We start from the raw sequence: 23,819 nt of genomic DNA on the forward strand, positions 1-23,819 counted from the left end.
CTCATGCCCCTGAGCAAGGGGAGAGAACAAATGTACAAATTCAAACTTAGTGGTTTTACAGGGGCCACAAACCAACCAAGTCTCATGGTTTTCCTATTTCCAAATGACTGTACTCTCCCCTGCCTTGTGACACACTTGGGATAAGAAAACTTTTGTTAGTCCTCTTACAAGTTGTACTGCTTCAACTTGGCCAAAATATTTCCATCATATTGAGAATAGAGAAACAAATTTAGGACAAAATTTTCATTGTGGTTTTTCAAACTTGATCGTTGTTGAAGCTGGATGTAGGCAGGGCACCACACTTTAACATCTTACAAAAGAAAAATGGGGAAAGGGACCATTAGTCTTCACAACACTGGAGCAAAATAAAATGTCTGCTAAACTCCCAGGGCATTTCAGCAGAAACATTATCCCCTGTTAAGTTTTCACCTAGGCATTTCATCAGTAAAGGAATTTGTCAAATGGTTTTACTTCCTTGTAGCCCAGAAGAAAGTATATTTTGAAAACAAAACACTAGTCTGACTTTGCTTTTCTAAGTGAGCAAAGCGGTAGCTGTACTAAACCTCGGACTGGCTGAAGGCCTTTAATTCAGCAATGGGTGGGGTGGGTTGTGAGAAACTAGCCAGGTGATCCTGATGTTTAAGCCTAGATAGAAAAGTCAAGTTTCAGGTCTCACGTGGGTTGCCTTTCTTTCTCAGCTGTTTCTCACAGTACAGTGAGCTAAACGTTGGGTGCTTATACATGTAATGATCCCTATTTTGGAGTGGGATCAGCCATCCTACTTCATATACAGCAAATATATAGGCATTCATGGAAGGAATACACAGAAGTCTAGCAATCCCAGCTACAATGAAGACATCTCTTCCTATACTTTTCAGTCGGGACATCTTTTCCGCCCTTTTTGCGCCACGTTGATGGCTGCCTTAGGCGTTCCTTCCTCTGTAGTGCATCAAACAAGTACGTCATCAAGTTGTCTTTGTACACATGCCAGATTCTCCTTTAGCCTGTAATCTCTTTGAAATTCGGAAGCGTGCACCTTCCCGAATCCGCAGTGCAGGACCGGAAATATCCTAGTTACTCAAGGAATATGTAATGAATGAATAGCTGAACCTGCAACCTGTTGAATGAATATATCCTCAGTACGAACTCCCTCCTTCCTACTGGGCCCGACGATGAAAATATTGCTCTGATTCAGCAACAGCGTTAAAATCTTTGACCTGTTGCAGGGGAAACAAACAAAACAGACAGGAAAGGGCGAATAGAGAGAAAAGGAAGGACGGGCGGCCAATAAGCGTAGGGCGCTTGGCTGCTGGCTCCGCCGAAGGCCCCGCCCCGCTGTGTCAGCGTCTGTGCGCCTGCGCTGGCGGGAGCGCGGCCGCTGGTCCCAGTCCCCGCGCCAGGGGCGCGCTGCCGGGAGAGTGTTTGACGTGGCAGTTCCCAGCCCAGCTGCAACTCGGTGAGCTAGACCAGCCTGTGGGGACACCGGCCCTGGGCAAGGCGCGGCGGGAGCAGTGGCCGCAGCGGGAGCTGGGTTACCAGGGGCAACGGCACTGGGAGCAGAGCGCAGGCTCTCGGAAGTCCGGCGGCGTGCGGGAGCCGAGCAGGTAATATCTCCAGCCTAGCTGCGCTCAAACGGGACCCCCCTTCCCAGGCACAGCTGGAGTGGGGTGCTCTGCCGGGCCTGGGTAGGGAGTGGCCAGAGGCTGGATGCTCACCTGTGGCAGGGCAGCAGAGGAGACCTACTGTGCTCCTTTAGCCCGTTCGTGCAGTTTAATAGTGGGGGTAAGGTGGGGGGTGGGCGTGGGCATTTTTTACCCGCGCCCGCCCCCATCTTTGCGTTTGGGGATGCTGGAACTCCCCGGTTAGGGTCCCCATAGCCACAGTAGTCCAGTGTCACTGCCACCGGTTTTCTTGTCTCCGGATCAACTTAATTTCGTCCTCCTTGGAGGAGAGGAGTATTGGAAATACTGGTGGCAATAATGGCAGTTGTATCTCAAGCTTCAGGACGGCCTGATAGTGAAACTGATTTATCCAAATGCAGACTTGGTCCAGGGTGAGAGGTGCACCTTGGCTAATTGACAGTGGACTGGGGGTTGTCCTGAGATTGAAGCTCCCCAGCTTTTGATCCTAGGCCTGCCTGCTCGTGCCAAGTGGCTTTCTGCCATGTTGCTGCTTGAAGCTGAGTCAGGTTTCTGTAACTTGGTGCTGGATGTGAGGAAGTTTGACGTGGCAAACTGGGTGGTTTCGTGAGGAAGCAGATTCCTGCCGGGACCAGTTAAGAGGGACCCGACTGCTTCCTGCTCTGTGGAATGAACATCCCTGCCTTTCCTTTCTGTCACTCAGCAACAGGCTGCTACGTAGGTGTGTGTTCCTGCTGACTTCCTAAATGTGCTTGGTTGGATGAGCTTGACCAAAGCTCAGGCTGCCACGTCTCTCTCCACTATGTGGGAGGAGGGAAAATGTGTTGTCAGTAAGAAAGTGGACCAGTAGGCCTATCTTCCCTCTCTTTCGATCTCCCCTTCCAAGGAGAAGAAAGTGATCTTATAATATTTTTACTTTGTTGCTTTTATTTGGAAGCTCATAGTTTAATATGAAAATGAAACCAAATGAAGATTGCAATTTCCTGAATATAGATCTGTATCAAATCTTAGCAGGTCTCACTGAACTTTTACCTTAAAAAGTAGCATCATAAAGAAACAAAAGGAGGAGTATTCCTATGCAGGTTGAGGAAACTGGAGAGAAATTGTAGAATCGTTGTTTTATATCTGAAAAGGCTTTTTAGAGGCTTCATTTTATAAGAGGGAACTGAGGCCCAGAGAGGTTCTTCACCTTATTCTGTGTCACACAGCTAAATATTGTTAGATTTGTAGTGAAAAACCCATTTGTCTAGGTAGGATTCAGATCTCTTTATGTTAGAAAAAAAATTTTAAGAATAATTCTATGAAATGTCTTTTTTATGAAACGTGGGAAAAAGGAAAATTTAAAACAAGTTGATATTTAGGTTCTGAGAAGGATCAAGAGGATCTCTGGTGTTAGCGAATTTTGTGTGTGTGTGTTAAAACACATGAAATTGCACTTTTCCCCCTTAGTTCCTTAAATATATGTGCATATGTTCTTAGTGCTATGATATTTAAATCAGAAAGTCTGTCATCTTTGATGAGAAACCACTGACAACCCTCAAATAGTTGTAGGCTGCCACCTGGCTTTGTCAATATATGACTCATAAAATCAGTCCGTTATCAACTTCTGCTGTGTTTGTCGGACTTGTGCTTTCTCTTTATCCTAACTGCTTGTTTAAAATTACTAATTAAGATAGCACTAAAATGACACAAGTCAAAACATCTGATTGCAGACTACTGGCAGTTCTGCTGGTCAGTGAATTGAATGAGACATGATTTATTGTCAGTGACATTCTCTGTGCTGACAAAGAGTCATGGAAGCCAAAGGCACCAAAATAGTAGATACACTTATGAGAGACTCTCTGTGAAACAGTTTAGTCTTACAATGAAAAAATGATTGGCAGTGGTTATTCAGGATTTCATATAACCTAGGACTATGGAAGTGAGTTACAGAGTTTCACAGAGCTGTAGTTAGAGCCTTTTTAGGGGATAATGATAAGATACATTATATGATATGAAGCCAGTCTCACGCACCTATAATTGTACCTTTCCTCAAACCATCAAAAACATTTATTAGCAGTGCTAGTATTTTTAATAACATTGAGGGACTCACACCTCCTTGTTGATATTTGTTTTCTTCTGTTGCAGGGTTCTTTTTTAGAAGTATTCCTTGGAATGATAATTTCATTATGAGTCAACAAGGTTACGTGGCTACACCTTCCTATTCTCAGTCCCAGCCTGGAATAGGCCTTTCTCCACCACATTATGGCCACTATGGGGACCCATCTCACGCAGGTTCTCCACCAGGTAAAGTGCACTGTTTTGACCTGTATGTGATTATTGAATCTCAAGGTCAGAGACATAAACATAAATGTTCTGAAAGAGCCACTTTGGGAGAGTCGAATGGTCATTATAAATGATGCAGTGGCTTGAGACTAGGATTATTTGGAAAAGACTACCTCATCAGTTTGGTTAGTGCATGGGATATGAGTTTATTTTTTAAATATAGATTAAAAGAAAGGCACTTTCTGAGTGTTTTAACTATTAACCTGCTCTTGCTATTAATCAGCAGTGTGAAGTTGTGAACACTCAATAAAAATATAAATTATGTGTACGTATATACATTGCATACTAAATATGTATATATACATACACTAAAGTGGTTTCGGCAATCATATAAAGTCAAGTTTGATATTGGAAAAATGCCATTAGATTTGTACACCAAAGACTACTCAGTGATAATAATAACAAGAAAAACATGGCCTTTCCTTAAAATCATTATTGAATAATATTCATTGTTTTAAAGTATGGTACCTAGCAGGGAATTTTGGCTTTGGGGGCAGAGGTAGGAAAAAAAAATGAGTAATGAAGTGGGACCACTATTGCTCTGATGGCAGTTGACAAGGTCACCCCTCATTATTAAGGAGGTGCTCTGGGGGATCAAGTTTCAGGGTCAGAGGTGAGGCTAGTAATAGCTTGCTTCAATTCTGATGATCCCAAATTCCAGAGAAGTGTTTGTGTGAGACAATTCTTGAGACCTCAGAGGGAATGCTGAGGAATTCAGTGCAAATCCTTGGTGGAATGGGCTGTGCCTCAGTCAGTCTCCTCGGGGTTCCCTGGGGCCAACTCAGGTATGTAGGGTTTAAGTGTGCTGGGTCGCATGTATGGAGTGCAGGGTCAGCGAGGGGTGACGAGGGCCCTCGAGCAAGGTATGGTGGTAGCAGCCGCACACGGTTTGCTGCAGAGGAGGCTGCGAGACTGTGAATTTCCTGTGGGAAGTCACTCATATGACTTCATCTGTCCATAATTTAACAAAGCCTCAGGATGAGGCATCCTTCTCTTGTCCAGGACCAATCCTCCCCCTAACATTTATAGATAACAATGCTGTAGGAACCATGTAACCCATCTTGCTCCAGTTTCTTTGTGTCTGGTGGTTCATTTCCCATCTGTATCTGTTTGTTTGTTTGTTTTTAGCTTTTTAGGGCCACAGATGCAGCATATGGAAGTTCCCAGGCTAGGGGTCGAATCAGAGGTGCAGCTGCCAGCCTGTGCCACAGCAACACCAAGTGTCTGTGACCTACACCGCAGCTCAAGGCAATGCTGGATCCTTGACCCACCACCGAGTCCAGGGATTAAATTTACTTCCTCATGGATACTAGTTGGGTTCTTTTCCGCTGAGCCACAATGGGAACTCCTTGCATTTTTATATAAGGATAATTATAAATGACTTTTTTTTGAGTGCTTGCCATGTATCAAATACTGCTCCGAAAAGAGTTACATGTGTTATCTTTAATCCTTATGCAGTGCTATGCAGTAGATTATTAGCCCTAGTATGCAGCTAAGAAAACTGAATTTCTGGTATACCATGAATTATCCAAGGTCACAGAGCTGGTGGGGTAGCCAGGAGTCATACCTCTGTCCCTCAAGAAAACAAACAACAAACTCCATTACACGCCTAATTAATTATAACAGTGTTATTTGTCTTTCCTTCTTCCCTTCCTAGCCATCTTCTTAAACAAGTACTCACCTCTCTCACCCACTCTCCATCCTTCCTTCTCAGTCCCTCCATGGCTTAGCGCAGTCTCCACTCCACAGCTTGGGCCCCACCCACCCCTCCTCTTCTCCCACTGGGGTCACTGGTGGTCTTCTATTACCAAACACAGGAGACACTGTCCTGTCCTCTTTGGAATTTGACAGCTTACTGCTCTTGTTTGTACAAAACTGTCTTGTCCTTTGGTCTCAATGACACTATCCTTTTGTTATTTTTCTTCATGGTTTTCTAGACATCTCCATCTGAGGAGTACCCCCCCACAAATGACTTTTAATTGGTGCTATTTCTCCTTTTTTTCTGTCTTCACCCCTCTTTTCTTCTCACTCTATAGATTTTCCCCTTAACTGTATCATTCTATATGAAATGCTAGTCTCTCAGATCTATTTCATTGGCCCAGACAGCTCTAAACTCCAGATCTGTATTTTCAATTGCTTACCTGTTTACTAGGTACATTAAACTCATCATGTCCAAAATAATTGTTTTTTTTTTTATTCTGGCATTCCATATCTTACCCAGCAGATATCATTCATTCAGCTACCCAAATAAGAAATTTCACTGTTTAAAAAATATCTCTGAGTTCCCATTGTGGCTCAGTGGTAACAAACCCAACTAGTATCCATGAGGATGTGGGTTCAATCCCTGGCCATGCTCAGTGGGTTAAGGATCCGGTGTTGCCGTGAGCCGCTGTGTAGGTCGCAGACATGGCTTGGATCTGGCATTGCTATGGTGTGGTCTAGACCCTGCAGCTGTAGCTCCAGTTCAGCCCCTAGCCTGGGAACCTCCACATGCTATGGGCGCAGCCCTAGAAAGATAGAAACAAACAAACAAACAAACAAACAAAAAACCTCTTCCTTTTACCTTCTCCAATCCAGATTCTTTTGGGGATGATCGTAAATGTCTTTCCTGTCTGCTGCTTCCTTTCTATCCTGTTGTCACTCTCCTTGTTCAGCCGTCCACCTCTCACCTGGATCTCTTAACCATTATCCCTCTCTCCAGTACCGCCTTTCTCCAAACCATCCAGTCCTTGCAAATCTAAATCTAATCTGATTTGCATAATCACAGCCTGCAAATCTAAATCTAATCTGATTTGCTTTTGCTTCAAATCTTTCTGGCACCACCGGAAAGCCAGTCTGTGCCTCCGAAGTGGTCCTCCCAGCAGGGCATCTCCTCGCGCCCCTTGTTCAGCCCCAGTTCCTGTGTGGTGCTTGTGGGCATTTCTTACCACCCTTCTTCCTCTAGCTTATTTATAAATCCTCTTCTTCTCTGTACTCTAACACCTGTGCACCTCTCTACCATTTACCACACTGTAGGTAATAGATGTGCTTGAGCAGAGAAGGCCCTTGTTCGATGTCCTGTGGATGACTAGAGATGCCGCATTTATCAGCATATCCCTCAGGTGTTTACCAGTAGTAAAACAAACAGACGGACAAAACTATCTTTGTTGGACTAAATCCTTCATGCTTTAATTTAAATCGCTTTCTCTTTATTCAGTTCTCGGATGGACACCAGGCTATCACAGGCTGTACGTATATCTTTCTGTAAATTGTGGCATTTTTGTTGAATTATTTAAGGCCATCACTAAATTACCCTGGCCTCCATGTCCTCTGTGCTGAATGACCTTAGATCTCTTAGTCTTCAGTCATCATGTGCCTCCTTTTCTAGTCTGTTGGTAATCCTCTTGTTGGTTTTTTTTTTTTTTTTCTGGTGACAAACACAGGCCACTTAGTTGTGGTTCCTTGAAGTAGCCACACTGCCATAGGTCTGGCCAGGGCCAAGTCTCCATTTGAATTTCTTATACACTGTATTGTTATTTGTTCCTGTTGTATAATGCCAGGGCTATGCAGTAACAAACTGAACAGATTAATGGAGTGAGCAAAATACTTGTGGTGACCCACCAATGAATAAGATGAACCTAATGTCTGTCCTTATGGTCCATACTAGTCTAGTGGGAGATGCATTAAGGAAATTGACAATGGGAGGGAAGCACAATCTTAAGGAGGCAGAGGATGGTTAGGGAAGCTCACAGAGGGGTACCTAACCCCTGGAATCTTGGTGAAGGGAATCTCTCTCCCTGGAAGGAAGGATCTGAAAGATGAGTGAGAGTTGGTGAGGTAGGGAGGCAGCCTGCTTGGGTTGGGGAGGGGGCACTTTTGAGGATACGCAAGACGTTCAGCATGGCTGCTGTCAGGTGTGAGCAGTGAGAAGTGCCTGGACTGGAAAGTGGGGCCATCGTAAGCCTTTATTTAGGCTTTGTTTCTTTTTTTTTTTCTATTTATTTATTTATTTTTATTTATTTATTTATTTATTTATTTTCCCACTGTACAGCAAGGGGGTCAGGTTATCCTTACATGTATACATTACAATTACATTTTTCCCCCAGCCTTTCTTCTGTTGCAACATGAGTATCTAGACAAAGTTCTCAATGCTATTCAGCAGGATCTCCTTGTAAATCTAGTCTAAGTTGTGTCTGATAAGCCCAAGCTCCCGATCCCTCCCACTCCCTCCCCCTCCCCCTCCCATCAGGCAGCCACAAGTCTCTTCTCCAAGTCCATGATTTTCTTTTCTAAGGAGATGTTCATTTGTGCTGGATATTAGATTCCAGTTATGAGTGATATCATATGGTATTTGTCTTTGTCTTTCTGGCTCATTTCACTCAGGATGAGATTCTCTAGCTCCATCCATGTTGCTGCAAATGGCATTATGTCATTCTTTTTTATGGCTGAGTAGTATTCCATTGTGTATATATACCACGTGGTCCAAATCCAATCATCTGTCAATGGACATTTGGGTTGTTTCCATGTCTTGGCTATTGTGAATAGTGCTGCAATGAACATGCGGGTGCATGTGTCTCTTTGAAGTAGAGTTTTGTCCGGATAGATGCCCAAGAGTGGGATTGTGGGGTCATATGGAAGTTCTATGTATAGATTTCTAAGGTATCTCCAAACTGTTCTCCATAGTGGCTGTACCAGTTGACATTCCCACCAACAGTGCAGGAGGGTTCCCTTTTCTCCACAGCCCCTCCAGCACTTGTTATTTGTGGATTTATTAATGATGGCCATTCTGACTGGTGTGAGGTGATATCTCATGGTAGTTTTGATTTGCATTTCTCTTATAACCAGCGATGTTGAGCATTTTTTCATGTGTTTGTTGGCCATCTGTATATCTTCTTTGGAGAAATGTCTATTCAGGTCTTTTGCCCATTTTTCCATTGATTGATTGGCTTTTTTGCTGTTGGGTTGTATAAGTTGTTTATATATTCTAGAGATTAAGCCCTTGTCAGTTGCATCATTTGAAACTATTTTCTCCCAATCTGTAAGTTGTCTTTTTGTTTTCTTTTGGGTTTCCTTTGCTGTGCAAAAGCTTTTCAGTTTGATGAGGTCCCATGGGTTTATTTTTGCTCTAATTTCGATTGCTTTGGGAGACTGACCTGAGAAAATATTCATGATGTTGATGTCAGAGAGTGTTCTGCCTATGTTTTCTTCTAGGAGTTTGATGGTGTCCTGTCGTATATTTAAGTCTTTCAGCCATTTGGAGTGTATTTTTGTGCATGGTGTGAGGGTGTGTTCTAGTTTCATTGCTTTGCATGCAGCCGTCCAGGTTTCCCAGCAATGCTTGCTGAATAGACTTTCTTTTTCCCATTTGATGTTCTTGCCTCCCTTGTCAAAGATTAATTGACCATAGGTGTCAGGGTTTATTTCCGGATTCTCTATTCTGTTCCATTGGTCTGTCTGTCTGTTTTGATACCAGTACCACACTGTTTTGATGACTGTGGCTTTGTAGTATTTCTTGAAGTCTGGGAGAGTGATGCCTCCTGCTTGGTTTTTGTTTCTCAGGATTGCTTTGGCGATTCTGGGTCTTCTGTGGTTCCATATAAATGTTTGGATTGTTTGTTTTAGTTCTGTGAAAAATGTCATGGGTAATTGGATAGGGATTGCATTGAATCTGTAGATTGCTCTGGGTAGTACAGCCATTTTTACAATATTGATTTTCCCAATCCAGGAACATGGAATATCTTTCCATTTCTTTACATCTTCTTTGATTTCTTTGATTAAAGTTTTATAGTTCTCGGCATATAGGTCCTTTACCTCCTTGGTCAGGTGTATTCCGAGGTATTTGATTTTGTGAGGTGCAATTTTAAAAGGTATCATATTTTTGTATTCCTTTTCTAATATTTCATTGCTGGTATACAGAAATGCAACTGACTTCTGAATGTTAATCTTATATCCTGCTACTTTGCTGAATTTATTAATCAGTTCAAGTAGTTTTGGGGTTGAGTCCTTAGTGTTTTCTATGTATAGTATCATGTCATCTGCATACAGTGACAGTTTGATCTCTTCTCTTCTTATATGGATGCCTTTTATTTCTTTTGTTTGTCTAATTGCTGTGGCTAGGACTTCCAAAACGATGTTGAAGAGCAGTGGTAAGAGTGGGCATCCCTGTCTTGTTCCAGATTTGAGTGAGAAGGCTTTCAGTTTTTCCCCATTGAGGATTATATTTGCTGTGGGTTTATCATAAATGGCTTTGATTATATTCAGGAATGTTCCCTCTATACCCACTTTGGCAAGGGTCTTGATCATGAATGGATGTTGGACTTTGTCAAATGCTTTTTCTGCGTCTATTGAGATGATCTAGGCTTTGTTTCTAAGGGCAGTAGGGTGCCCCTGAAGTACCATAAAAGCTGGGAAGGGTCATGAGCCCATGTCTATTTTTCAGGTATATTCCACATTAGAAAGTATGTGGGGAGGAGTTCCCTGGTGGTCTAGAGGTTAAGGATCTGGCATTGTCATCACAGTGGCTTGGGTCACTGCTGTAGCTCAGGTTTGATCCCTGGCCTAGGAACTCCCACATGCTGCAGGCATGGCCAAAACAATAAACTAAAATATGGAGAAAGAATCAGAGTGAGCACACTGCTTTCTGGAGCAGGGTTTCTTGTCCTCAGCACTGTTGACATTTGGAGCCAGCTAATTCTTTTATTTATTTATTTATTTATTTTGCCATTTCTAGGGCCGCTCTTGCGGCATATGGAGGTTCCCAGGCTGGGGGTCTAATCAGAGCTGTAGCCGCCAGCCTACGCCAGAGCCACAGCGATGCAGGATCCAAACCTTGGCTGCAATCTACACTACAGCTCATGGCAACGCCAGATCCCTAACCCACTGAGCAAGGCCAGGGATTGAACCCGCAACCTCATGGTTCCTAGTCGGATTCGTTAACCACTGAGCCATGACAGGAACTCCAGAGCCAGCTAATTGTTTATTGTGGGAGGCTGAGCTGTGACTTGTAGGGCATTTAGCAGCATCCTTGGCTTCTACCAATTACATACCAGTGCTCCCTCCTGCCCCCAAGCCATGGGAAGCACAAGTCCTGGACATTGCCAGATGTCCCTTAGGGGCAACATCACTCTGGGTTGAGGACCACTGGTCTGGAAGCTGAGAGGCAGAAACTGTTGATGTCCTGGAACTGGGGGCAGGGGCTTTGGGGCAGTGAGGCTTCAAATAAATAGTGAACTTATGCAGGTACAGTCCCAGGCACAGTGCCTCAGGAACAGTAACCCTCGAGGCTCTGCCCATGTAATGGGAGTTTGTTTATATTAGATAAACTGTTTTTTTTTTTTTTTTTTCACATGTGGTTTTAAATTTTGGTTTTAATTTGTCAGATTCAGGGCTGAATCTAACGTATGCTTTTCTGAGATGTTTGCCCAGGGTTCTTTTGCAGATAACAGAAACACAGGGCTGTCCCCTCAGAGCTGGTGCCTTTCTACCCCAGAACTATCATCTCTGCCTTCTGGTCAGCACCTTCCAAAGATGTGTGGCTTTGCTAAATTTAGAGCACATGGCAGCCCAGCTTGTCAGGAAGTCTAGGAAATGGAGATTGCATCTTTCCAGCTCAGGACCATACAGAGAGGCAAGCCAGAAAGCACTTGGAATTGGTCTTGAGCAAGTAGTCTATAAAATCTGCCACTGTATTAAAACTAGTCTTTGATTTTTGATATTTTTGTTTTGGCATAAGCACAGTTAGGTCTTTCTCATGGTGTGATTTTCCTTTCCTATTAAAATTCCCATACTGCTCTGTCAAGAACCTGATTGCTCTTTATCTCTGATCACTTTTGAAAATGCCAGTTATGTGCCCAGGTGAAGACTATGACCTTGCAGATAGCACTGATAGTAATGTCCCTTTGCCCTGAGGGTAGAATCCAAATGGCACCCACCCAGGACTTTGCTGTCTGACCCCAACCAACCTGGACACCCTCTGCTCTGGCCATTGTCCCCACCATCTGTTGACACCAAACCATTTGCACCATGTTCTCTCAGGTCTTTGCTTGGGCTTTGCCTTCTGCCTGGAATCCCCTGTCCTGTCTCTGTACTAAGACAACTCCTTCCTATCCTTCAAGATTCAGCTCCAGCAGACCTTCCTCTTTGACCTTTTTTTGAGTCCCTTATTATAACACTCGGTTACAGGGCACTGCAACTCTTTATATGGTTGTCTCTTCCGTAAAATCTCTTAGTGCCTCAAAGGCACATTGAAAGTATAATGAATAAGAATGAGTTTGAATCATTGCTATAGAGCTGATTTCCAAAAATGGAAGGGAAAGAACATTTTAGTAAGACTGGTGTATGACAGTTCTGCTTGAATATATAAGAACTGGTTGTTTTGTTTTTAGAAACAGGTTTATTTAATAGGTGCATTTCGCAAACACATGAAAATACCAGGACACGAGTACCCCAAGGACTGTTTTTGATTCTCTAGACATATATGTGAGGGTTGCTGATGAAATTGCTGTTTGCCTACATAAGAAATGAGAATATCTTTGGTTTCTTGTAGTGTATGGAATTATTTACTACTTTAGCACCAATGTGTCGGTTTTCTACTTTTGTCCAAAATAATGTTTTAAAAATGAAAATACAAACGTGCTTGTAATTATGGTGTATAGATCTTGTTAGAATATAAATCCTTGAAAGAAGGATTTGGCAAGGCATATGGCCAGGGAAAGCAAACAGATTTCTTAAGAGATTACCTTCATATATCAGGGATTGTTCTGAATGCTTTTATACCCATTGCCTCATTTAATTCTCCAAATAGTCCTCAGAGACAGGGATGACATTGCCATGGTACAGACTTAAAAGTCTAGGTTTTGAAAGATAACAGTATCTGTCAGGATCACAGGTACTAAACAGTAGGGGGGAGTTCCTGCCGTGCAGTGGTTAACGAATCCGACTAGGAACCATGAGGTTGCGGGTTCGGTCCCTGCCCTTGCTCAGTGGGTTAACGATCTGGCATTGCCGTGAGCTGTGGTGTAGGTTGCAGACGTGGCTTGGATCCCACGTTGCTGTGGCTCTGACGTAGGCCGGTGGCTATAGCTCCCATTCGACCCCTAGCCTGGGAACCTCCATATGCCGCGGGAGCGGCCCAAGAAATAGCAAAAAGCCAAAAAAAAAAAACCAAAAAACAAAAAACCCGAAAAACAGTAGGGGGGAATTTAAACTCCAGTCTGTGTGACTATGAGTCTCATGTTTTTCATGTTTCATCTGTCAGTGGACATTTAGGTTGTTTCTGTGTCTTGGTTATTGTCAATATTGCTGCTCAGAACATAGGCTTTATGTATCTTTTTAAATTACAATTCTGTCCATATGTATGCCCAGGAGTGGGATTTCTGGGTCACATGACAGCTCTATTTTTAGTTTTCTGTGGAACCTCCATACTGTTTTCCATATATGCTGCAGCATCTTACATTCCTACCAATAGTGTAGGAGGATTTGAGGAACCTTGTTTTAAGAATAGAAACCTTGGAGTTCCCGTCATGGCTCGGTGGTTGACAAACCCAACTAGTATCCATGAGGATGATGGTTTGATCCCTGGCCTCGCTCAGTGGGTTAAGGATCCAGCGTTGCTGTGAGCTGTTGTGTAGGCAAGAAGCTACAGTTCTGATTCGACCCCTAGCCTGGGAACCTCCATATGCCACGGGTGCAGCCCTAAAAAGACAAAAAAGACCAAAACAAAAAAAGAGAGTAGAAATCTCTGTAAAAGTTTCAATCATTTTATTCATGAATATTGCCACTTCACTGGTTGTATTTCATTCTAGATTACCCAAGCATCTGAAAGCGTGCTCTCCAAAGTATTATGATGGCAACATAAGGAAACTCTTGCTGGGCAATTGCAAGGTCATCCAGTCAGTTCCCTTGCTGGCTGAGGAAATAAACTTTCTAGAGGAAGATAACAGAAGAAAGGCGATACTGAAATGCCATCATGAGGTCAAATGGAAGAGTGCAGTAAGGCAGCCAGGAGGTCACTGATGATGGTGCCAGAGAGGAGGATAGGGTCTAAAGTGTAGCCGAGTGGCCTGGAGCAAAACCAAGCAGGATGGCAGTGGAGAGCACATAGAAGAAATGTACTTTCTCTCTCTCCCTCTTTTTTTTTTCTTTTTTTCTTTTTAGGGCTGCACCTGCAGCATATGGAAGTTCCCTGGCTAGGGGTCAAATCGGAGCTATAGCTGCTGGCCTCCACCACAGCTACCGCAATGCTAGATCTGAGCTGCATCTGTGGTGCTGCAGCTTGTGGCATCCTTAACCACTGAGTGAGGCCAGGGATCGAACCTGCATTCTGCTGGATACTAGTAGGGTTCTTAACCCACAGAGCCACAAATGGAAACTCCTAAAAGGCTGAAAAGGGTGTCACAAGTAATCTCGTCTAAGCCTTTCCTTTTGCAGAGGGAGAAACTGAGGTCCACAAAGATAAACTTCTTGCTTGGTGCAATACATTGAGCTGCTCTGACCCAAGCTCAGTGATTTTTCTCCTATATCACAATTTCTCTAGACAAAGAGATAAAAAATGTCTGAGAACAGCTGTAAAGAGAAACCTTTAACGATCTCTGTTGCAGAAGAGCTTCTTATAAGTGAAAACGCACTCACTGCCAGGAGCATCTCTTAATCACATGTGATCCTGTATTTTGTATGAGTGATCCTGTCAACTTGAGCCGTCCCTCAACTCTTTATCACCCCTCTTTGGATCTGGAAAAATTACTAACCCCGAAGGCTGTGCCCCGGATGTGTTGGGCAGATACTACTCCCCATTTGCTTTCCTCGTGCTGTAACTCAAAGACATTTTCAGAGATCTTTTTTTTTCCCCCTCATAGTTAGAGTTAAGATGCTTTATGATGCTTCATACTATTTCTTCCCAGATTTATGCTCTGATATCCAACTGGCATTTTTCAGTGTGTAGTCTAGCATTCTTCATGTGATAGTGTGTTCCATCAAGGTGCCTCTAACCAAACGCCAAGATGTATTTCTTCTGCTGTGGTTTCTGTTTAGTGTTAAAACGATTTCTTTCTTTTCTGCTCTCCTACCTCTGTGATGGTCAAATGATGATGCCAGAGCCTGGCATTGGCTCTGCTGTAACCATTCTGTGACGCTGTTACCATTCTTGCTTTTACCATTCTATGACGGTTACTGCAGGTGTGAAGGAGAACTTGTTCTAGCCCGTGTTTCCCTCTCCTCCCTCTCCTCCTTTGCATTTTTAATCTAATGGCTTTGTGTCCTCTCTCTCTCTGCACTTTCATACTCTTCTAAACCCATGCCCTTGTCTTGCAGGTATGATGAAGTCAGCAGGGCCTTTGGGGGCTGCTGCCCCTGGGGGGATGTTGCCGCAGGGCCATCCACCTCCTGCACCCCATCAATTTGGCCAGAATGGAGCTCATGCCCAAGGTCATCCTCCTCAAAGGTGAGCTAAATATAGATTCCAGTCTTCATTTGTTTATTCTACTAAAGTTTTCTCACAAGTCTCTTCTAAACGTGCACATTTGTTAATTGAAACTTTCACCTCTTGACATGGTCTATGTCCTCAAAAGTACCTACTGGAAAACAAAATATTTAGAAGAGTTAGCAGGGAAAAAAATAATACTAGTACATGTTTTGAAAATTACTTGTGCTGTTGCCACACATTTTAGCTTTGGGTTATATTCATCTTTTTTTTTTTTTTTGCTTTTTCTAGGGCTGCACTCATGGCATATGGAAGTTCCCAGGCTGGGGGTCTAATTGGAGCTACAGCTGCCAGCCTATGCCACAGCTGCAGCAACGTGGGATCCAAGCCGCGTCTGCGACCTACACCACAGCTCACGGCAACGCCAGATCCTTAACCCACTGAGCAAAGCCAGGGATTGAACCCACATCCTCATGGATACTAGTCAGATTCATTTCTGCTAAGCCACAGTGGGAACTCCCAATTCATCTTATTTTAGAGTTTTGTATTAATCTCTAATTCCTTCAGATGTCTGGTTTGTATTCCCCAATGAAATTTTAAATCACGTATTCTTGAATCCTTTACAGAACTGAGCTCAGTGCCAGTAGGTGCTGAATAAATATTTTAAAAATTAAATCAGATGGTGGCTAGTGGTAAAGACTGTGGATTTGATGTGGAAGAGACACAGATGCCAGTGAGGGCCTCTTGAAAGGCAGGGCGATGATAAAAACAACACAGGAAATACATCTTCTGTTTGTGTTTATGAATTAAGGAGGGGAAAGAGGTGGAGGCAGGCCTGGAGAAGCCAAGGCATGGGATATGGGAGACGCCAGGAGCCCTGCAGCCCCTCGGGACTGTCTCCTGCATAGGGAGCTGGCACCACACCTTCCCTGCTGGAAATCCCACTGGTGCTTGTCCTGTGAGGTATTGCTGGGAGAATCCCCCTGCCAAGCTGCAGTCGGTGTTTACGTTGGAATTTCCCCAGGGATTGCCCAGACGCTTCGTTTCCCAGGTCCCTTTCCCAGGTGGTCCAGCTGCAAGGTTGGAGTGGGGAGGACTAGCTCCTCTGGGGGACTCTGGTGAGGTGATGGTGAGTCCATTTAGTTACCCTCTCAAGGAGCTTGTAGTCCCTGCTAATGAGAAGACTCCCTCTGGAAGGTTTTAAATCATCAAGTTCATTCACTTCCTTTGTGAGGTTGACATTTCCTGGCTCTTCTTTGTCGTGGTAACATTTGTCATTGAAATGGTAGCTCTGAGAGGCAGAGTGAAGGTTAATGCAGGGAACAGTGGATGGGTGAGACTAAGTAATTTGGTTTACAGGGGACTGTGGTTTGAACAAGGAGCCGAAGTCCAAGGGCCTGCCTTGGGCCCTACCCCTCCTGCCCCTGGGGGGAGAGCGGGAAGACCGAACCAAGATGCTGCCTCTGGTTCAAGCAGCTCACTGGCAGTGTGATGCTGGTGATGTTCCTGGGCCTCTAGACCTCATTTTCCTCGCCTGTAAAATGAGGAAGTAGAATTCTCAGTCCCGAGTAGAGGCAAGAAGATCTGGAGAAGGACATCTTGGAAGTTGGTCTGGGAAAGATCTTAGAGAAGTCAAATAGACCATATATATATATATATATATATATATATATATGTATATATATATTTTATTTTAAGAAATACGAAAATCAGGAGTTCCTGTCGTGGCTCAGTGGTTAACGAATGCAACTAGGAATCATGAGGTTGCGGGTTCGATCCCTGGCCTTGCTCAGTGGCCTAAGGATCCAGCATTGCTGTGAGCTGTGATGTAGGTTGCAGATGCGGCTCGTATCCTGAGTTGCTGTGGCTCTGGCGTAGGCCAGCGGCTACAGCTCCGATTCGACCCCTAACCTGGAAACATCCATATGCCGTGGAAACGGCTCAAGAAATGGCAAAAAGACAAAAAAAAAAACCCCAAAAAACAAAAAACAAAAATTGAACACCTGTTTTGAAGTTAAAGGATTGGGTCACCGGTATTGGATCGATCTTTTTGGTTATTTCCATTTGTTTCCCTTGAATTAGGTTGCTTAGGGTTAAGTAAATCAAGGACTTTGCTGACAGACAGAGCTTAGTTGTGTGGTTGTGCGCTCAGGACAGCATCTGGCACAGTGACAAGTAGAGGCCCAGGGTCAGGTGATGTTTGATACTCTAGAGTCAGGCAGTTGTGGCTGGACTTATTCCTTTGTCTCTATGTGCCTTAGTTTCCGCATCACATTTGTCATGATAATCATGTCGTTGTGAAGATTTTGGTCCTTAACACGTGCAGAGAGCCTTCAATGCACAGGCCCATGAAAGACTCAGTGCATGTTATCAACACCATTTCCAGTGGATACGAAAAGTCTGCCTGTGGCTTGCCCTTCCTACTAGCTCATTTGGCTACTCGTGGCCACTTAATTTAGGAATCTGCTCTTATTGTGATTCTCAAGGAAGCACTAACAGATTTTGCCCCATATCTTCCTTCTCCATTATCCTCTTGCCTCAATTTCAGCTGTGAATTAAAGGTTGGAAATTTGGTTTAAAAATGGAAAGGTCTAGTCTTCAGGCTAAGCCTCCATGGTGAGCATGCTACCTAACCTCACAGGACATATTTCTGTGTATATAGTTTAGTGCAAGGGCAAAGGGCTCAGTGACTCTGCAGGTGAATCACACAGGTCTGGTGACAGGTTGTCAGAGATGACAGATCGAGTCTGACCTTTCTGTGATGATTGCAGCACGTCATTGGAGTTGTTTGTGCTTAGAGGATCCATCATAGAAATCTTTTCTTTTTCACTATATCTAAACTGTCGAATAAAAACATGATTAATTCAGAGGCATTTTGTTGATTTAAACTTTAAAATGTATGCTTTTTATTTTTAAAAGTTCTTCTTTCAAAGGTAATGTTTCATAAAACTTAAAAACCATACCTAGTCATTTGTCTTTTTGATCTTGGCTGAGGCGGAATAAATGTCTTAAGCTCGTAAGTGGTATCAAAGTTATCTACAGTGTTACTACTGGGTAGAATTCATCTCCTAAATAAAACCTATAACCTAGAGTTCAATTTTATAATTACAGGGTGAAAAGTCCATTAGCCAGGTGTTCTGTTTTGACTAAGAAATGGCAAATTGAGGGGGAGGGAAGGTGGGAAGGAGACTCGTCTTCCCAAATTGAAACTGTTATAAGGGCGAATCTTTTGACTAAGAAATTGGTTGCAATGATAAAGGAGAAACAAGAAAAATAAGAGAAATACCTAGTTGTTTCCTCTTTCATTCGTGTGTGTGTATATGTGTAAGGCAGTGACATGATCTGGCAGAGCTTTTGCTTTTTCTTTTCTGTGGGCTGAGTGTTAAAAATCTAGATTTTGTATCAATCAAATCTTGAAAAATTTGGCACCTTTATCTCCACATTCTAACAAGCTTCAGCATGGAAACTCACTTCTTGAACAAATGTGTAAACTTGAAAATGAAAGGTGTTTGAGGTTGAGTAGACCGTGGACAACCGAGTCAACGCTCCAGAGGTTTAGGGTTAAACTGAGGCTACCTTTTCGTGTTTTATTAATTCTCTGCTTATAATTCTTTATGGTTCTTTTTGATGGTGAATCTGTTCTCTTCTGACATTCAATGAGACAATAATTAAAATATGTACTTTTTGAATGTTTCTCAGCCTGGAGACCTGAATGAAGTAATCAATGAGAAATATTAAATCTGTAGGATTTTTAATTCTAACCACATAATATTTACGTCAGGGAAAGGGCTCGTTCCATTCCATATGCTCATCTTTATGAACTGAAAGCTGAGAGCTACAGGGAATTAAGTGGCTTGTTCATCGCATCCCAGTCTCCAGGCGAGGGGTCAGCCACCTGAATTCCTTACATGCTGACACCCTCATGCTGTGTGGCCTTGGATAAACTAATTTAGTAAAGTAATGGAATTGAAAAATATTAAGCCACTTTGTTTAATGTTTTGTTAATCTCTTTTTTTTATATGTATGTTAAGATTTTTTGTTTAAAAGTTATTTAATAGGAGTTCCCATTATGGCTCAGTGGTAACGAACCCAACTAGTATCCATGAGGATGCAGATTCGATCCCTGGCCTCACTCAGTGGGTTAAAGATCCAGTGTTAAGCTGTGGTGAGCTGTGGTGTAGGTGAGCTGACATAGCTCGGTTCCTGCATTGCTATGGCTGTGGCATAAGTGGGCAGCTGCAGCTCCAATATGACCCCTAGCCTGGGAACTTTCATGTGCTGCAGGTGTGGCCCTAAAAAGCAAAAATAAATAAATAAATAAAATTATTTAATAAAAATTACCCTATTAATACTGTTATTTTTATTTTTAAGTTGATAGTACTGCTTTTAAAATCCAAATCTGTTTAAAACTTAGGTTGATCAGAAAAAAAAAAATTGTGAATTTCTAATGTCTAACTCCCAGGATATACATTAAGCAATGAATGGTAAGTTGGCTTTTATAGTTCAAAAAGTTGTAATGGTTGTACATTCTCTCACTCTACGTTTTGTTAAGTTAAAAAAATACTTGGGTGGAGTTCCCGTCGTGGCGCAGTGGTTAACGAATCCGACTAGGAACCATGAGGTTGTGGGTTCAATCCTGCCCTTGCTCAGTGGGTTAACGATCTGGCGTTGCCGTGAGCTGTGGTGTAGGTTGCAGACGTGGCTCGGATCCCGTGTTGCTGTGGCTCTGGCGTAGGCCAGTGGCTACAACTCCGATTCAACCCCTAGCCTGGGAACCTCCATATGCCACGGGAGCGGCCCATGAAATAGCAACAACAACAACAAAAAAGACAAAAGACAACAACAACAACAACAACAACAAAATACTTGGGTGATTTTCATAACTTCTGTTTGAAACATATTTCATCCTACCTGTACTATCTTCATAAAAATTGATTAATAGAATTTTGTATTTTAAAAATATTGGTTACGTTCGTGAAATACCTCTAAACATATTTTGGGGAATTTTTTTCTCAAATGATTGAGTAACGATAGCCACAGCCTCTTCCTATTAACTAGTGGTTAGCCCAAACCCTGTAACCATACCTACCATTGCATCCACTAAAATATTCCTGTAGAGTATGTATATTCTGCCTGAGTGCAATTGTTTCACACACACACACACACACACACACACACACACACACACACACATATTAAGAAATTAACAAGTGTTGTTTCTTGGGGGAAAAAAAAGACTTCTTTTTATGAAATGATGAATTTACAAAACATCTTTAAGACAGTTCTTGAAATCACTTCAAAGAGATCAGAAAGATACAGCCACAAAGCATTTTTGTTTTGATTTCTGTTCTATTGATCATTAGCCCTAGGATAGGTAAGTCTGTGATGGACTCAGCTCCCCAAACTGATTTCCAAAGGTTGTTTTGTGTTTACATTAGATTTTTTTCAGGGGAGGGGATTAGATATCTTGACATGTTTAGCATGTGAGCATAGGTATTTAGCATATAATATCAGACATTTTCCTGGTGCCCTCTAGAAGGGCTGATTTAATTTTAGAAGTGACTGTCATTTGTTGTCTGTCATTTGCAGATGAGACTGTATGATATTAACATCCCTTTTCTCTCTCAGGTTTCCTGCCCCCCCACCTGTCAACAGTGCAGCCCCCTCCTATGCACCATACTCGCCCTCGACACAGTCGCCTTATCCAAGTCCGGTGTCCACGTCATCCGTCGCCCAGCTGGGCAGTCAGCTCAATGCTATGCACATCAATAGCTATGGTAACAGTTTCATTATTTGTGCTCATTGACTGCCATGTCTCATGAGTATTTTTAATAAGAAAGGTTTTCTGCACTTGCAAAATAGACATTCCTCTGGCAGACCATGTTGAAGTAGGTTTTTGGACATTTTTATATAAATCATTGTATTATGTATGACAATTTAAAAAAAAATCATGCTGCCATGTATGTAAAGATAATTGAAGGACCCTCAGATTACCTTATGCTCAATACTAGAACAATAAAAAAATGCTGATAAATAAATATTAGAATAGTGAAATAATTTTAGGAAATATGAAGGTAGTTTTAACCCTGGTTTATTATGAAGTCCCACATCAAAACATATAATAATTAATCATTGTTTCACAGTACATTTTAATTCTGCATTTAGATCATGGGAAGGATGGAAGTTGTATTGTGAGGCGGAAAAGGGGATAATAGGAGAGAAAACAGTTACAGTGCTGAGATTTACATTAATAGAAACGCTGTATATTTTAGGAGCCATAGAAATTTTTACTGTAATAGCAGCATAGTTAGCCATTTATCTTACTGAAGGATGTTTCCATGGCTTAAGATTAGTTTCTTAAAAATATCAGTAAAAAAAACCCTCAGAATATTTCTTTTATTGATTTCAAAATGGATAAGTCTCCAAAGCAGCAACTCAGTTCCACATAACCAGAGAAAGGCAAAAATAGTCTGGTTTTATAATGATTTACAGTATGATTGCATAGAATTTTAGTACTCTTGTTTTTTTTTTCTTTTTTCCTTTTTTTCTTTTTTTAATCTTTTTAGGCCCGTACACGTGGCATATGGAGGTTCCCAAGCTAGGGATTAAATCAGAGCTGCAGCTGCTGGCCTACACCACAGCCACATCAGTGCCAGATCTGAGTCATGTCTGTGACCTACACTGCAGCACATGGCAATGCTGGGTCCTTAACCCACTGAGCGAGGCCAGGGATCAAACCTGAGTCCGCATGAATGCTAGTGGGGTTTGTTACTGCTGAGCCACAATGGGAATGCCTCTTTGGTTATTTCTACATACTTCCAAAAGCCATTTGATCAAATCAATCACAGGATGCCAATAATTTATTGAATGTATATGTGACCTGAATGAATAATGCTTGTTGTGCAAAAAGTTTTTTCCTTCTGTACAGATTTTGTATATTTTGTACCAGATACAGTTCCTTAATGCCATGTTATCATGAATAGTGAATTCAACTGAGTTAAAATTTATCCTACTAATTTTCTCACTATAATTATAAATGTTGCTTTTACTCTTTTTTAAATTCTCCACTTGTATAAAATATTCCAAACATTAGTGTCACTTTCTGAGTGATGATTTCATCTTGTGGGGAAGAAAAAGTGATTTGTCAAGGCCTTGCTTTACTCAGGAAACAAGTATCCCTGTTGTCTATGTGGTAGAAGGTAAAGATTTGAGAATACGGTGTTTACATGGTCTGGTTTTTTTCTTGCCTAGGTTCGGGCATGGCTCCCCCCAGCCAGGGACCCCCTGGGCCTCCATCAGCACCATCGTTCCAGGGTCCTCCACGACCCCCACAGCCATCCATCTTGCAGCCTGGATCGCAGGTTCTCCCACCACCCCCCACGGCACTAAATGGCCCCGGGGCGTCACCCTTGCCTCCATCCACACACAGACAAGATGGGCTCCCTGGGCCAGCTCCTCCGAACGCACAGTACCAGCCCCCACCCCTTCCAGGACAGACTCTGGGCCCTGGATATCCTCCACAGCAGGGTAAGCTGGGCAGGGCTCAGAGAAAGGCCCAGGGCTACCTGGGGTACCCTGAACTGGGAATCAGATTCGTTCCTATGTTACTAAGCATCTATCATTGACTATTTCTTAATAGTGTGGCAAATGCAAAGCAAAGGGGAATCCTACGATTTCGCATTTAACTCCTTGCCTTATTTAAGATGAAAAATGCAACATGCTTGACTGAACAGCCTAATATTGTCAGTGAGCCCTCCATCTGCGATTGGGGGTTGTAGTCATTTCTCCTTTTAATTTTTTCCAAGCCGGCAACTTTGGTCCCCAGATGGCAGGTGGGCAGCTCTCCTATCCAGGAGGCTTTCCTGGAGGTCCTGCACAGATGGCTGGTCCACCACAGCCTCAGAAGAAGCTGGATCCCGACTCGATCCCCAGCCCAGTAAGTGCACTTCTCCTTTTCACAGTCTCCCTTACAAAGACCATTCTTCACCCATTGTTGTCAGAAACTCTTCAGTTTGGTAGCATTTATCCAGTCCCTTATTGTCACGCACAATACTCATCCCATAGATAAGGCTTGCTTCTTCCTTCTGTGTATGTATGGGGGTGGGGAAGGTGGGCTATGGAATACCAGAGGTCTCCACAAGAGCAACAGCCTTTGTAGTTTTTTTTTTTTTTTTTTTTGGTATCGTATAAACTTGACAGTATCTATTGATGTTTATATTCACATATATTGACAGTATTTATTGATATTTAAGGAGTGTTTAGTAGTAAGAGTATATCCTACATAAAAATGCTATTTCAAAAAACTAAAGGGGAATTCTGTGGTAGTCTAGTGGTTGATTTGGTGCTTTCACCTCTGCAGCCCAGGTGTAATCCCTGGTCTGGGAACTGAGATACCAAATCAAGCTGCTGCATGCCGTGGCCAAAAACCAAAAACAAATAAAAACTAAAGGACCCTTCTC

The 23,819-nt window shown here is 42.7% G+C and overlaps 1 protein-coding gene across 1 annotated transcript in view; it reads left to right on the plus strand.

Annotated features, from left to right (window-relative positions):
* Window positions 1-1,366: 1,366 nt before the first annotated feature.
* The window catches only part of SEC24D (SEC24 homolog D, COPII coat complex component), a 121,352-nt gene continuing 98,899 nt past the window's right edge, over window positions 1,367-23,819 (plus strand). Inside the window, exons 1-6 of the mRNA XM_047799694.1 lie at window positions 1,367-1,604; window positions 3,768-3,926; window positions 15,252-15,381; window positions 20,989-21,137; window positions 22,612-22,887; window positions 23,166-23,296. Of these exons, the coding sequence (XP_047655650.1) occupies window positions 3,809-3,926; window positions 15,252-15,381; window positions 20,989-21,137; window positions 22,612-22,887; window positions 23,166-23,296 (804 nt within the window). The 5' untranslated portion in view covers window positions 1,367-1,604; window positions 3,768-3,808. The remainder of the gene's footprint in view (window positions 1,605-3,767; window positions 3,927-15,251; window positions 15,382-20,988; window positions 21,138-22,611; window positions 22,888-23,165; window positions 23,297-23,819) is intronic.

Source organism: Phacochoerus africanus, chromosome 10, assembly GCF_016906955.1.
Source record: "Phacochoerus africanus isolate WHEZ1 chromosome 10, ROS_Pafr_v1, whole genome shotgun sequence".
Classification (NCBI taxonomy): Eukaryota; Metazoa; Chordata; class Mammalia; order Artiodactyla; family Suidae; genus Phacochoerus; species Phacochoerus africanus.